This window comes from Ammospiza caudacuta, chromosome 5 (assembly GCF_027887145.1).
Source record: "Ammospiza caudacuta isolate bAmmCau1 chromosome 5, bAmmCau1.pri, whole genome shotgun sequence".
NCBI lineage: Eukaryota > Metazoa > Chordata > Aves > Passeriformes > Passerellidae > Ammospiza > Ammospiza caudacuta.
Genome location: NC_080597.1, coordinates 29,541,128 through 29,557,718, shown reverse-complemented (window position 1 = coordinate 29,557,718; position 16,591 = coordinate 29,541,128). Strand labels below are relative to the sequence as shown.

Here is a 16,591-nt window from a genome sequence, read left to right as displayed (position 1 = left end):
GTCCGTCCCCGCCTCCCCGGCTGTAGCTCCGCCCCCGGCGCTGTCGCGCAGTGACGAGGCGGCCCGGCAGGCGCGGGGCGGCCGCGCATGCGCCCGGGGAGGGTGGCCCCTTCCTCCCCGCCTGTCACTTCTCGGCTGGTGCCGCTGTGCCGGGGACCGGCACCGGGGCCGCCCTTTCCTCCCGTTCCCCTGTCTCCCGGAGGGAAGGGCCTTCCAACCTTGTCTGCAAGGGTTCCGGCTGCCGCCCGGCGGCCGCCCCCGCGTCACCGTCCCCATGGAGGAGCCGCTGGCGCTGCACCCCGTGAAGCTCTATGTGTACGACCTGTCCAAGGGCATGGCCCGGCGCCTCAGCCACCTCATGCTGGGTAAGAGCACGGAGGGACCCGGGGCCGCACCGGCCGCCGCCTCCCGGGGGCTCCCGTTCCGCCACCGACCACCGCGGCCCGGCTTTGCCGCGCCGGAAAACGGGGCCGAAGTCGCCGCCTCCCGCCCCGGGGATGGCGGTCCGCGCCCGGTATCGTGCCTCTGAGGGAGCGGCCCGCCGGGAAAGGCTCCCTGAGGGCGCTCCGGGCGGCGGTGGTGTCCGGCGGGTGCAGCTCGGCTCGGGATGCGCGGGGCTTGCCCGGCGGCTCTGTGCCTGGGGACGCTGCGGGGTTTGGCTGCGGCATTCCGGACCCCGCTGTCTTCGGGACGAGCTCTGTCAGTGCGGCAGATGCAGCTGCTCTGGGTCCAGCCTGCTCTCCCGCAGCCGCCCGTTGTCGCTGCGCGGGTGTATTTCCTAACGGCACAGTAAAAGTGTTCCCTGGCCCCTGCAGGGAGGCACGGCGCGGCTCCCGAGCCCGGCTGATGTGCGGCCGGAAGGCTGAGCTGAGGAAAGGCGCCTGCTGTTTACAAGGTTATGGAGCTCGAACGGCTCCATGTTGTGGTGAGGCCGGGCTGGGCTGGCGATGTGCAGCTATCCTCCCTCTCCTTCAGAGGGTTTGTAGGAGTCTGCTGGATGTGTTGTCGAGATAGTGTGCGTTTCCAACCGAACCTGAAACTTGGGATGGAAAGGAAACGGGTTTTGCTTAAAGTTTTGGAAGCATGAATTAAGAATGCAACAGGAGAGTGTTTTATACCTGTTATGAACAGATTCTGACCCGTGTCAGACCAGCAGTCTGTGTGGGATGAGACTTCTCAACAGACTCAGTGTCTGAACAGATGGCTCTGTGTAACCTTGTTTTACAGTTTGTTGGCATTCACTTTGCTCATCTGCCTTATGAGGAGATTCTTGTGATTTCCTGCAAGCTTAAAATGAAAGTCCAAAGCATGAGGTTTCATGAAGGTCAACGATAGGTTTGCAAAGTTAGGAAGAAAATAGTACAGGGATCATGTGTTTTGTGCTCTGTTAGTCATTTAGCAGCAACCACTTTGGGAGATGTGTGTTTCCTGCACTGGATAACCTCAAAACTTTTTATGTGGTCAGAATTGATTCTACTGTAGCCCATAGGGAAATAGCTTTTTGCCTATCAGGTGAAATATCATGTGCTAAGAGTTAAAAATCTTGAGATTACAAGGGTGCATTATTTACCTGTAATTGAGTTGAGTAGAGTATAACTACTCTTATATCAAAGTGTTGGTCCAAGCAAAGACTGTAACAGAGGTAGGTTGCCACTATAATTATCTCCATGCCAATCTCCACACAGATCAAGCAAAGGCTTTTTAGTTCCCTTTTTACCTACAAAGTCAGTCTTGGCATCTTGTAGCTTTCTGAATGTCCACCTAAAAACACATAGCACATTACTTCATTTTGATGCTTTCTAATCTATTCAGACAACTTGGAAACTTTTGTGCTTGTAATGTAGTTTGGTGGTAAATTTTGGGAATCTGAGCAGTGAAAAGGAAAGCTTAAAAACCTGAACACTGGGTAGAAGGGGAAGTGCTGCTTGCTAGTACTGCCTGGTAACTGTGTTCAGATGTGTTCGTGGAATGTGGCCAACTAGGCCCGCGTGGTCACAGTGACAATGCAGACTGCAGAACATTTGAGATGGTGCATCGTGTGACATGATTGTCAGTAAAACAAATCATTCTTTCTTTTTTTTTTCCTTCCTTCCTTCAAGTTGTGTATTCTATGCATTCACTCATCTCTGTTTCAGATGATTTTGGAAACCTCCCCAAGAGCCAAGTGATTGAGAGAATACTCCTCTTACCTCATGCATAGACCCTTTTTTCCCTGAAGAACAACAAAAAAACCTCTTCTTACTTCTCTGTATATCAAACCTCAGGTGGTCAATATTAATTCTTTCTTTAGTGATGTTCAGAAACTGTAGGTCCTCGAGGAAGGTCACAAAAATCAAAGAAGAAGGCATTTCTTAAAGGATTTACACTTGGCATCTCTACTTACAGTATTCTCTTCATCAATGCCAAGTTTGAAACAATGCTTTTGCTTTCAGTCATAATCCTGTAATGTTGCCTAAATTGAAATACATTGTTTTAGAAAGAAAAAAATAAATACCGTAATTGATTGTGCTAAAATCAATTTCTGTCAGGCTTGAAAACAGCAGCTCAGGTCCCCTTGCCAGAGGGGGATGAATCCTGTCTTGTGAGGCTGACCACTGCAAGGGCATCACTGCACTGTGTCTGCTGTTGTGCTTACGGTAGGGTCCAGAGGTACTGGGGGCTGTGTCAGCACAGCCTTCAGGGGTCAGCTCTCACTGCCAAATTTACACTGACTTGTTCAGTACCATTTCTCTCTGTTGTTGTTTAGTGAATCTGGAAGGCAGAGATGTTTAGCACAGTTCATAGCAGGCTTTAGAGTGACTTGGTCTTGTCCCTTGGACAGTCTTTGTTTTTCTTGGCCAGTTTACTCTTTCTCTACCCAGACCACTTTTCTAAGTAAGTATTCTTCTTACTTTTCTGTAAGCTTTCTGTAATTTAGTGACTATTCCTATTCTGAAGGATGCATGACCAAAAATTGTAGTTCACTTGCCTTTGGTATCAGAAGCAGCACATTTAATTTTTATGTTGCTTTACATTACATCTTCTCAATAGCTACTGTTGGTCCTCTCTCCCCCACTCTCAGTCTGTGACTACATTTGTCTGTTCAAATATTTGTTATAATAATGAGAAATGTTGACCTGAATGCAGTAAGCTTTCTGTTGCCAAGACAGAAAACATAATCCACCTGATTCTGTGGAGGCTAAAGAGGAAAAGAGAATAGTTCAGCTTGCAGTGCTGATTTTGAAACAGACTTCCAAAGGCAGAGAAGTCTTTAAGGAAGATTAAAATCCTATTGCATCATAGGCTTTAAAAAAATATCTACCAGCTCCAAGTTCTCCTGTCCTGTAACTGAGGTTATTGCTTTTGTGACTCACAGAGTGAGCTGGGAGCTTGGTTAACCACAGCAGCCTTGGCTCAGTGTAGTGTAAATTAATGTTGAGTGGACTCGGAGTATGTTTTGGTTAAAATTTTTAAGTGGTGCATTCAGCTCTAGGGATTTAACAGCCCAGAGGGAATTGGAGCGAAAGGTAACTGCTGAAAGGAGGTGCCTTCTGCTTGGTTCTATTTTCCCAGGCCAGCACATTTCTCTGCTTCTCCTCCATCTGTTCTGAACAGTTTTGAATTGCTTCAGCATGATATTCTATCAGCTTTGCTCCCAGCATTTGCTGGGGATTTCATGAAAATGGCATGTGTTACCCTCCCCCAATATAGCCTACTTCTGCCTCTCTCTAGGCACCTCAAGGAGAAGGGAATTGAAGCAGGCTCCTCCCTCTCTGTTAGGTTTTCTTTTTTGCTTTGGTTGAGCACGCTGGGTAGCACATAGAAGAGAGTGCTTGCCTAATTAGAGTAATTTTCAATTCATAAAAGGCAGGAATCTTAATGGATTGTCCTACGGAAATGACAACAATATGCAAAGCAGTGCACTGCTAGGAACGCTTACGTTGGTTGACCAAATTGTATTACTTACGATTCCACAGGAGAACAGTTCACCACTTTTTTTTAGAGTCTTTTATGGTCTTCTGGATTTTGCATAGCCATTGCAGACCACAAATATACTGTTAAAGATACTGAGCTTCCTATTATGTCTTTACAGCTCAAAACAGGTGTAGATCTTGCACTGAGGGCTGGATGGCCTGAACTCCAAATGGGGTAAACTAAGGGCCCATCTGCATCTTCCTTCCTTCATGTCCCAGAACTGCTCTGCCCTTCAGTATAATAATTTGCATTAATATACAAATGCCACTTTCGTTTGATATTTAAAATGCACAGGAATAATCAACATTGTTTGGCCCTCAAGATTAATAAATTACTGTGACTATAAAAAAGATTGGTGAGCATCTAATCTCCCTTGTGCTTGGCCTTCCAGACAAATCTAAGCATGGAAGTAATCCAGTTTGATTGTATTCTAAAATTATATGGGCTTGCTTCTTCTTTCAAAATACCCCTGTATCTAAACAATTACAGTCTCCTGAATTGATTTTACAAGAAACTAATCTAACTACTTCATTCTCCCTGTTCCTGTGACTAAGCTGAGGGTCCTGGAATTGTTTATGTTTTATTTTTCTCATAGGTTTCTGGCTCATGTAAACACCATTAAAATATTTGAGCTATGAATGGTATAAAGAAAATAAAACAGTAAATATAAAAGCTTGTTTACTTGCTACTTACTCCACCTTATTGAAAGAAATTGAATCTTTGAAATGCTTAAGCACACAGATTTATGCTGAACTGGCATCACCCCCCCAGGTTCTTGTGAGTATTTTCAGGAAAGAGCCACAGAAGCACATCAGCAAGGGAAAAATAAAAAAATAAATAAACAAACAAAACCATCTCCAAACAAAAACCATGGTGATCATATTTCCAAAGACTGACAGGCTATCCCTTGAAACTCTCACAAATATAATGCAGTAGCTTTTCATGTTCATGTTCATGGTCTGTGATGAAAACAAGGTACCTTGACTTGCATTAGCTTGGAATGGATGAAGATCAATTAAGCTGATTTGCTTCACATTTACTTCAGGCTGAGCTGGCACATGGGCAGTTTCTGTGGGAGGGCTGATACCTGATAGCCTGGCTGTGTGCAGTAAATGTTGTGTGATTAAATGTGTACATCTAAATTTGCAATGACCTTTTCTGTTCAACAGCCCCTGACCCTTGAAATATTTAAACTAGTTAGCATCTTGCTGTTTCCCTGTTTTACCTGGATAACAAAATCACAGAAGAGGTAAGGTTTGAAGGGACCACAGTGGGTTATCTGGTCCATCCTCCCTGCACAAGCAGGGTCATCTCAGGCACATTGCACAGGTTTGTGTCCACATGGTTCCTGAGTATCTTCGGTGAGAGAAACTCCACAACCTCTCTGGGCTACTATTCCAGGGTGTTATCACCTGTACAGTAAAGAAGTTCTCCTCATGTTCAGATGGCTCTTCCTGTGCCTCAGTTTATGCCCATTCACTCTTGTCCTATTCCTTGTCACCAATGAGAAGAGCCTGTATCCATCCTCTGGATAACCCTTCCTTCAGATACAGTAAGTGCCCAAAAGAGCATCATCCCATCAGGACATTCCTGTTCTGCATTTTGAGCATGTGCATCCTTTGGATTAGCTTTACTGTAGGTATGAGCAAAGAGTAATGCCTGCAATTTAATGCTGCGAGAGCTTTTGGAAATGACTGAAAGAATCTCTACACAGTAATAGACAGCCTCAGGTTATGAGTAAATGGTTTGGTTTTGGTGGCAGCACCAGCACACAGCTCTACCCACATTGCAGTGACCATAGGGGTTTGGAGTGTTGTGGCAAGCAGTGGAAGAACAGGAAATGTGATGATATCTGCCAGTATCCTGGATTGTGTTTGCAATCCCTTCTTACAGTCCACTCGATTGACTATGGGATGTCAGCTCTATTGCACTGTAGGACTATTTGGGGAAGTTCATGGCAACCTTGAGCTTCTGGCTTTCAAGTGGACAGGGCTGCCAGAAGCAGCTTTATTGGAAAGTGTTGCTGGAAGGCCCAGATACAACTTGTGTCTTAGCACTCACAGCAATGCTGTAGCCTTACTTGGTCATGCTGTTGGGGCTGTTGTGTGTATCAAGCCTTCAGAGACTCTGGGCAAAATATTTTGTGTGTAGTGAGCAATGTCAAGCAGAAGGCAAATATAGCTCATTAGTGCATGCTGCCCTGCCTACTCTGCCTTAGCTTATCAGGGGTGGCAGTGGTGGTGAGCTGTCACCTGTTCTGTGCAGTGACTGAGTCTGGGAGAAAGGGCAAGAAGAGTCATAGAGGAGGGTTCCCACCAGAGGCAGAACTTGAGGAGGAAGATGATTGTGTCCATGAATGTCTGTACATAACCTCTTATATGGCAGACAAGCAACACTGAGATTCTTGCTGAGCAGCAGGAAAGGGAGCTGCCCGAGTTCCTCAGAAACCGGTGGCCATTGATTTATTCCTCTGTGGCTCAGTCTGAGTTGAAATGACAGCAGCCAGCTGTGAAGCCTGGAGTACTGCAGCAGCTTAGCAAAAGTTCTCAGTCTTGGATGGCTCTGTTTGATGTGTATGTGGCCAATAATGGCAGGTTTCTTAGGCATGGGATTCCCCCAGCAGGGCTGTCACTGAAGACACTTGCACTGCCTCTCACCAGACACAGTCCATCAGTGGAAGAAAGGGATTATATTTTGTCTGCAGCAGGCTGGAGAGCTACCACAGATGCCTTATTGTCAGCAGTGCTGCAGATCTGGTGTGTGTTTTCCACAATGCCAGCTTGGTTAATGACTTTTAGGAGCCAAGGAAAAATAGTGGGTCTGCAGCTTCATTAAGATTTTCAAATCAGTGTTGGCACAAACCAGCCAAGCTGAGCAGCATCAGACAGACCTGCCTTGTGAAGATAGGCAGCTTCACTTGCCAAAAGCTGTTCTGCTACTGCCCTGGCAGTTTCTGCCTTTGGAGTGCTACAAACTTCATGTGTAACAGTAGAGATTGGACTGCAGTCCAAAACAAAGTCCAATTCCTGAATTCTGCTTGGGTTTTGTACATACAGACAATTACTTTGGTGAAAAGGGACCTCTAGAAGTCCTGCTTAAGGTAGAGCCAACAAGAGCAAATTCTTTAGGGCCTGGACAGCAGAGTTCTAAGTATCTTCAAGGATTGAAAACCCATATGCTTTCTGGACTCCTGCTCCAGAGTTTGACCACCTTCATGACAAATGTTTTCCCTGCTTCCTACTGAATTGTGAATTTCCCATTCTCCAGCTAGCACCTGTTGCCTTGCACTGTGCCTATCTGAGCAGAGCAAGGGTCCCCTTTCATCCATACCTGTTGGGTACTTGTAGACAGGAATACAGACTCTTGGCTGTCTCTTCTTGAGGATGAACACACCAGTTTTCTCAGCTCTTCTTCAGTACAGTAAGTGCTCCAGCCTGGTATGTCAGTGTCTTTTATACTCTGGTGATCCAAAAGTGGACACAGCACTCCAGATGTGGTCTCACAAGTGTCACATTGGAGGACAGAGTCACTTCCCTTGAGCTGTGGGCTGCAACCTTGCTAGAGCAGCCCATTGTGTAGCTTTTGCTGCAATGGTATTTTCAGGTAGGTGTTGTAACTGCATGAGCAGGTCCTGGCAGCACCTGTGACATTGTCAATATCTACCATAGCTCTTTCACCTGCATTCAGTATCCAGGTACAAAGTGCCAACTCTCTGGAAAGTATTTTGTTATTGTCTGCTGCAGGTGTGTGTGAAAGTAAATATACTACGATGTTCTCTTTCAATTTAGCATGCAAAGGACGGGCACAATTCCAATATGTGCTGCCTTTGAAATGGTTTGTTTCTCTGGTCTGAAGGATAAAGTTCAAGTTTCTAGTGAAAAAGTTATTTATCATGAGCAAATGTGTAATAATTTGTTAATAGATACACAGAATGCTAACTGGGCAAAGCCAAAGGGTAGAGCCAACCAGAGGCCAGTGCAGCCTGTGGTGCTGAGCCTGCAGGGCCAATGGGCTGCAGAGCTGGCAGCTCTAGAGCGTGAGAAGAAACCTCTCCTGGGGAGCATGTGGAGCAAAGGCCAAAGGATCACAAAGCACAGCAGTGGGACAAGCTAAGGGGCCAGCAGATGCTTCTGAGATACTGCAACACAGTGTTCTGGTTCTGTCTTGGCCTCTCTCTCTTGGCCTTCATCCTACTCCAAGCCCACATTTCTGTGCAATGGGTTGACAGGGAATGTGGTTGCTGCCTGGCTGTGACCCATGGGAGTGACAGATCAGTCCTCCTGCTTCAAAGCTACACGTGCTCACTTCAGCTGATGTCTCTATTGTCACAACAGCCTTTTCCCTGCCTCTGCTCTTCCATGACCCTCACCTGAAGCAGGTACCTATTTTGCTTCAGACCTGAGTGGAAAAAAGTGTGTTGGTGATTGCTTTTTCTTGTGGCCAGAGGAGTACTCAGTCTAGTGCTTGGGTTCAAGAGAATACCCAATGTTGGTATGCACAAAGTTTTTCTGTTCCGAATCTGCTTTTTGGAGGTTCTGCACTTTGTTCAGGAAAAGAAATTATAACACATCTCCCCCAGCATGCACCGGCTCCCTACAAGCTCCCAAAGGGAGGGTACCAGGGACCAAGCCTTTTGGTTATGATAGATAAAATAATTGAGCCTAGAGCAGTAAAAGCTGGTGACCTTTTGAGGTGTAATGGGTTTAATCTTGAGATCCTACCATGAACAACAGAGAGGTTTAGGTCTCCTGCTTCTAGGGAACTGGAAACACATTTTAAAAGGGACCTTTTCTCTGAGACCCAATTATATTATCAGTGTGGTGGTGCCTGAAGCAAGTCTTTGTTGCTTTGTTCTGGAAAACACACAGCTTTATAACTTGTGTAAATTTCAATGCTGTACTTCTCTACCTCAGTTCCCACTTAAACTAATTTTTAAGGGCAGGGGTTGGGAGGGAAAAGAGGAAATCATGTATTACATTATAGAGGCTACCACCACTGCTCATATGTTTAAGTCAGACCTCTCATCAGCTACTGAAAAAGAGAACTGAATACACTCTGCTGGCCAGCTGCCTGCAGTTATGAAATCTGTTAAATTCAACTCTTCTGCTCCTGATTGAAGACTCTAATTTTAGAAAAATGTTTTCTTGATCTGTAGAAAAACACCTAAGGAAGGTAAGCATCAGAAGGATAGCATTACTACCTCTGCCTGTCAGGAGGGATTAAGTACAGAGGGTGTGGGGATTAAGTAGTTAATTTGAAATTTTAAAAGCAGCTCTGGATTAAATCTTTTGTGTTGCTCTCATGGTGAAATAATAAGCATGGTTCCTAAGTGATTGATGGAAAGTAGGCTGCAATCTGGAAAATACATTGCTAATAACTCTTCTTTTCTCTGCATACAGGGAAACAGCTGGATGGCATCTGGTAAGTGACTAGATTTAAATTGCATAATGTGGGTAAAATACTGGTGTAGGAAGTATTTTCAATATGCAGTTATATATGCTTCAGAGCTTCAGAACATTTTGTGGTGGAAGAGAGAGCAAGGCACTTTTTGTTGCTGAATAGAGATTGGCAGTAGGATTATGTACAGTCAGGTGCTAGTTAAACCACTGTTCAAAGCTCAGTGGACCCCATGGAATAGGGTGTTGTTAGTAGCTGTTGTGTTTTTGTGCACCTCTGTACTTTTTCAAGGGTAAGATGGTATCCTTTTCCCAAGCACTTTGTCTTATAATTCCAGGCATGACTAAACATGATAGGAAAAGAGTAGGTGGGAAGAAGGTATTACAGAATCAAGTCTTCTGCCATATAAGAGCAGTATCTACATTCAGTCACAAAAATCCCCTTAATTTCCTATAATTCATATCAAGAATTTTGATATCACACAAAGAGGGTTTGTTTGGTTTCATTTTAGAGGCAAGAAAACCCCTAAACCCTTGTCCATCCATTTTCCTCTCCTCTGATCTGTCTCCAGTGGCTGTGTGACCATTTTCTCAGGCAGTGAGAAGTCTCTCTCAGGGTGGTAGCAGGTCTAGTTGTGTCTCTGAGGGCTGACCTCACCCTCAGCCCGTTAGCTGAGAGGGGCTCATGCCTGGGCTCTTAGCTAAACCTGTTCTTTCCTAACTGCTTGCAGGATTACAGTAGGCTTGATAATCATTGCTTCCATATCCATTCATGTCCCAGCAGATCCTATTCCCACTCACAGAAACACATTGACCTTTTCTTTCAGTTATTCCCTTCATTATGTCCTTCAGCTCATCAATTTATCAGTGATTTATCTGCTAGGCTATTTACTTTTTTCCTTGATTACAACTTTTTTGTTTTGTTTTGTTTTCTATGGCAGGCACACCTCCATAATAGTCCATAAGGATGAATTCTTCTATGGCAGTGGAGGGATCTCCAGCTGTGCACCTGTAAGTTAAACTTAATTTTCTGATATTTTTTTGTAAAGTTACCTGATCAGAATTGCTTGTGTTACTGCCTTTTAGAAAAGCAGCAAAAGACTTCTAAATTTAGACAGATGCTGAAGCCAGCTGCTTGTCATGGTTTCCCAGGGAACTGAGGGTGAGGGCAGCATGGACAGTGGGTTTAAGCCCAACTCAGTTCAGGCTGGGGGTTGCTTCTTCTGGTAGAGCCTATCTATGCAGAACACCTTTTGCAACTGCTTTGCCAGAGTGACACCTTGTCCAATTCTGTATCATTAAGTGTTACATGCAGACTTTTTTAAGAGTGAAAAAAAGCCCCAAACCACAATGTTTTCTCAGACCTTTCTGTTCTTAGAGAGGTAAAATGGTTGGGCTGTGCTTCTAAAGGAGAGTTTTGCCATAGCTTAGAGCTTTCAGCCCAAAGAGCCAAATATACCAGCTGAAATGGAAGTTTCATGTTCCTTCTCATTCTCTTGAGTGCAGAACAAGGGAGGCCAACAGGGCTTTTTGCTTGATAAACATCCCAAAAGCTCCTCCTTGGGATGTTGATAAACATCCCAAAAGCTCCTTCTTTTGTGCCTGCATGAACCATAACAGATTTATTCAGTAGACTGCTCCAAGAGAATTCAGCCTGATCATTTGATCAGTATCTTCTGGCTGTTCATTTTTACAGGGAGGGACACTTCTTGGCCCTCCAGACACAGTTGTTGATCTGGGGAACACTGAAGTCACTGAAGAAATTTTCCTGGAATACCTTTCCTCTTTGGGGGAATCTGCATTCCGGTAAGTAACAGCCTGTACTGGAAAACCTGTGTACCAAAAAAGTGCAGAATGGAGGAAGGTGTTATGAAACCAGTCCAGCTCCCAGAGCTTCTGTCTGCTTACTCTCTCATGTGGTACTCTTCACATATGGACTGGACTGATGCACCAATACACACAAGGAGCTACCTTCTAGGCTGGGAAAGCATTCTTATGGGAAGTCTTTAACACTGTTTTTTGTAAAATCCAATAATGCCTAAAATGTTTTTGAGAGAATCACCAGAGAAAATGAAATCTCTCAGTAAATAGCAGTTTGCCCTGTGAGTCATAGGTAGTCACTGTAGTGAAGCTGCCAATTTTCACATGAGTAGAAGCAAGGTCTTGACTGGTAAAGGGTCTGCACTGCTTCTCACAAGAGTAGGAAACCACAACATTTAGTGTTCTAGCTGTCTTTCAGAGTCAATATTGCTGTGATTTCTCGTTACTGCTACTGTGGTTTTAATTGAAGAAACCTGACCTCACCTGTTCTCCCAAAAATGATTGCATTAAAGTAAGGGATATGGAGAGATGTCATTTTCCACCCTGATTCAATTGAATTTGAGGGTGAATTGATGTCTGTATTTTACCTATTTGCCTTAGAATTCTTTGGGGTGGGGGGAGGAAGTGCTCATGTAAGATTCTTCATTAAGGGTGTAAGTTTTTTTCTGCTTGTATGATTTATTGCTGAATCTGTGGGGTTTTTTGTTTCAATTTCTTTTCTGTGGCACAGAGGAGAGTCTTATAACCTCTTTGAACATAACTGCAACACCTTCAGTAATGAAGTGGCACAGTTTCTGACAGGAAAAAAAATCCCTTCCTATATCACTGACCTTCCATCTGAAGTTCTCTCCACGTGAGTATGGATACCCCTCCTCTCTGTAGCTGCCTCATGCTAATGCTTAAACATTTGACAGAGCCAGCAGTACCAGTTCCTGATGGATCTGTCTGAGAACCAGCATGAGATTAAGGAGAGGATGCTATTTTCTTTACATCAACACTTGCAACACTCTATGACAAGTGCTAACTGGCACTGGTGTCCCAAAAAAAGGAGGAGAAGGATGTTCTTCTGCCTTTAACTTAAACTAGCTGTTTTGTGATGGTCTCTTATATAGAGAAAGTTTCAGATGACTGTGTAAGGGGTTCTTTCCCTCTTAGACAACCAGTATCTGTTAAAAGTCATTTCTCTGAGCATCATAATTGCAGAGGTGTCACTTTGCTTGTGAAGAGGCAGGGGAGATACAATTTTAAAATTAATGCTGGAGTTTTAAAGCCAGGATCGGGTGGAAAAAGAGGATATGGAAAAAAAAAGAAATTAAGAATTTCCTGCTTGATAATTCAGATATTGTTTATGTTTTGTTTTTTTTTAACTCTCAGCTAGTGAGGATCCCAGCAGGAGGATGTGAGCTCCATCATTTATGTCTTACTTCCTGTAACAGTGGTGTAGCACATTATTTGTGAGATGTGGGTCTTCTACCCTGGACTCTTAGAACTTCAGATCTCTCAAAATCAAATAATGTCTGTAACAGAGGGAGTCTTACTGAAAGACAAGCCAGGTGCTACAGATTGCAACAGAAATTATTCTGGGAGTGTTGAACCACTGTCTTTTAAGTAAGCTAGAGGCTGTTCTTTTGGCAGGCCTCAATATTGATGTACTTAATAGAACACTGCCATTGCATAACAAGGATTTTGTTTGCACACTTAAGTAGAATGAATTGCTGAGAGCTGGTTTCAGACAGTGTTACATTAGCAGTCTAGGCATGTTAGGACTCAGAACTACCTTATCTGATGATTATATGATATAAAATAATGTTTAAGTTTCTTAGTTATTGAACAGTAAACCAATAGGTTAAATTAGTGTCTTCTAGTTTGTAGTGGAACTCTTTTCTTCAAATTTGCTTCTAGAATGTTGGTTTGATTGCACTCTAGGAAGTGAGTGCACTTCAGTGGTAAATGGGAGTTCTTGACCAAGTAAACTCTTTGAGATGTTTATTTCTTTACCTTCCTAGACCTTTTGGACAAGCTCTAAGGCCCCTCCTGGACTCCATCCAGATCCAGCCACCCGGAGGCAATACCTTCAGCAGACATAATGGACAGAGCTAACAGGAGTGACCCAGTGTGCCCAGCCTCACCAGGCCTCTTCCTTTTTAAACAAGAATCTACCAGATTTCTATTTTATAATTTCTCATGAGAATTAACTCTAAAGAAGTTATAAGACAAGTTTTAAAATTTCCTGGGGAGAGAATTTATCAGGGTGCATGTAAGACAATGCTACCAAAAACATTGCCATAATTTCTAATAGTATTATATTAATTTATAAAGGCTTTCTTGTCCAAGTAGGCTGACACTTTCCATGTAACTCCTGTGCTGGTAAGTTGAAATTCATTCCATGAGCATTCAATGGCCCATTACACAACTTGAAGTAAGTAAGGGGATGTCCTGGCCATCCCTTGCATCTCTGTCATGTGACCGCCTCAGTTATGAGGGTATTTGCTGGAAGTCTAGCAAAAAAAGCAGAGCAAGTATTGGTAGCCTAGGAAGTGAAGGTGTCCCAGGATTAGTCTTCATATTTCACTGACATTTGCTCAAAGGAAGAGCTGATATGATTAGAATATCTGCAGTGGTACAGGTGTATGGGAAAGGTGATGAAGCTGAACCATGTGTCAGTGTCACAGTCAGAAGTGAAATTCAGTGGGACTTGCTGTGGTAGAAGGGAACCTGGAGCTGAAGGTTACCAAGAGCCTTGTCATTCCAGATCCAAGAGTTATGGGAAAGAACCAGCTGAAAGAAGAGAATCTCATGAGCAGAAGTGGTAGAGACAAATTTCAGGTGAAAGTAAAATGAAAAGTTTCCTTTTCTCACACATAAGCTTATCAGCAGATAGACAGAACCTTGTTAATGCATAAGAACTGTTTTCTTGGGTTTTTTTTTCCTTGCAAAGCCAGAGTTACAGTACAGCAAGGCAGGAGTAGCATGGCAACTGCATGATCATACCAGTTGGACCAATTCTGCCTTCAGTATCCAATTGCAGACACAGTAGGAGTTCCAACAAAGTGCTGCCCTTTCCAAAGCAGTCAAGCACATCAGGGCTCTCCTTACGAGAAATAAGTGCTAGGTCTCCCCAAATGTAAAGAAAATGAGGAAGAGTAAAATTAAGCTTTTCTGTGGAACAACTGAGTTTCTTGGGATACATGCAGAAGCAGTCCTGTACTTAGATTAACCTTTGATTATAGCAATACTACATCTTCTAGTTTAAGATTTTTAGAGCTTTGCATTTACTTGCAGTGAGTGGGAAAGAACAGGGGAATGAAAAAATAGGCACAATGTTTTCTTTTCGTGCATATATATATACACTACTTTCCTGAACAACTTTGTAGCAGTTACATTTAGGAAGGAATATAAGAAAGACATCAGACAAACCCCAGACACTGCTGATGCTCTGTAAATGGGGATTGCACATCCCAGATGCTGCCAAAAAAGCATCTATGCAAATGTACAGCCCTTTGTCCAGTGCTTTGTTGTGTAAAGTATTGCTGCAAGTTCAGTCCTGCACTGATCTCAAACTTCCTGCACTGGAAACTTCTTATATACCTAAAGGAGATGTCTTTCCTGTGCTGGGTTCTTTCTCCTGGAATAATGCAGATTGATGAATTTCTCACACTGTTATTCTATGTGGACGATAACAGTTTGTATTTTTGAGGGGTTGGAATAGAGGAAAACTTCAATTTTGTCACTGTCAAATACTCTGTTGTCCTGCACCTTGTGGAGCTAGTGCAGAGATGGGAATAGGGTATTGTCAGGCCATTCTGCTGTTTGATGTTCACCTGCTCTCAGTGCACAGCAGTGGCCCCTGCAGCCCAGATGCTTCTTTTCCTTGTCATTCTCACCTTGTGCCATCAACTTCTCCTTAAGCATTTCATTTGACAGACTGGACTCAGAAGTAACTGTAGCAGTTACTACAGATGGCTTTATACAAAAGCTTTCAATCTTTCCCCCTCCAAATGTCCTGTTTGCAGAAAACATTCTATGAAAGTCAGTTATGAATGCCTTTTGATGCTCCTAGAGGAAGGATTGGTGTTTGGTTTTACTACACCATAGCTTAGTTCTCCTGTCCAGTATATATATTATCTCCAGTCTTTTCCCATATGTGTTTGTGAAGAGTAACCAGCCTTTCATCTTAATACACACATGACTGTGCCACAAAATGCTGTAGATCATGTTAGAGATCTTGGAGCTTCCTCAGTTGGGCAGGTACACTCAAGCTGTGCCCAACATCCTGCTGTGCTCGTTTGGTACCTGCAAGCAGCACAGCTGTGCTTGCTTGCACAGCTGCCTGTGCTGGAAGCACTGGTGCCATGGTTTCTGCCCCACACACTCACACAATGAGGATATGCCCTGTATGTTCACCACTCTGGATGTCCTGAGCCTAGTTTCTGCTGGGCTGCCTACTTCAGGACTTTTTGCATCCTCTCGGGGCAGGAAAGAAAAGGAAGACATTCACTCTGTGCATTTTGCAATTGCCTTTTCCCCTCCTGAGCAGAGCCCCTTTGCAGAGATGATGCTCGTTCTTTAAGTTCACTGGGTAAAATTTCACTCAGCCATATATTGTTTGCAATAGTCAGAGCTCCTGGGCTCAGGACCTATCTTGGGTTTTGTGACAAAAGAACTGTAAGAGGGAATCCTCTTTGCTTGCTCTTACTGTGTAATGAGACCCCACCTGTTTTCTCCAAAGATGGTTATGTGTAAATTGCAGGACTGTGCCCTCAGTGTTCCACCCAGCTGAAAACAAACTAGACTGAGAAGTGTATGTAAATGTATATAGGTGATGAACTTCAGCCAGCTGTTGGACAAAGGGGCAGGGGAACTGAAATCATGAAAGGGAACAGAATCCTTTTGCCCACACTTACTATTCTGTCTTGTATTGCTGAGGTTCCCCCGTGTCATTTAAAAATGTTAATAATGTCTTTAGGCAGAAAGTGATGTTTTGATTTACTTGTGGGTTTTTTTCTATTACAATAAAAATAAATACAACACATTTTTCTGGTTGAATGCATATGCCCAACAGCTGCCCAGCCAATGCAGCTGCCCAGAAGTCATTATCTTCATTCTGGTCCCATCTGGGAAGTCCAGCTTGAGAAATTGTCCAAGCAGCTTGTGCCAGGTGCTGCTACTGGAAGTAGTGGTGGCAACTGCCCTTTGCTCAAACTGGCCAAAGGCAATACTCTTATTTAAGTCTGGGAAATTTTTTTTACTGTAAGTACTGCAGTATTTAAAACCATACTCCTGCAGCTTGACACAGCTTGGATGAGGTGAATGAAGATGTTCTGTCAGCACAGGTTTTGTTCAGACCTTGGTCATCTAAGTCTGCATGTATGAAATGTCTAATGTCTGCTGCTGAAGAAGAGGCCAAACAGAGTTTTAAA

At 43.8% G+C, this 16,591-nt stretch overlaps 1 protein-coding gene across 1 annotated transcript; it reads left to right on the top strand.

Moving 5' to 3' along the window:
• The first annotated feature begins 87 nt into the window (after window positions 1–87).
• DESI1 (desumoylating isopeptidase 1) lies at window positions 88–16,203 on the top strand. The gene is given in 7 exon segments (XM_058804438.1): window positions 88–191; window positions 193–365; window positions 9,354–9,375; window positions 10,292–10,361; window positions 11,047–11,156; window positions 11,902–12,024; window positions 13,178–16,203. Coding segments are annotated over 7 exon segments (696 nt in total). The 3' UTR covers window positions 13,272–16,203.
• The last annotated feature ends 388 nt before the right edge of the window (window positions 16,204–16,591 follow it).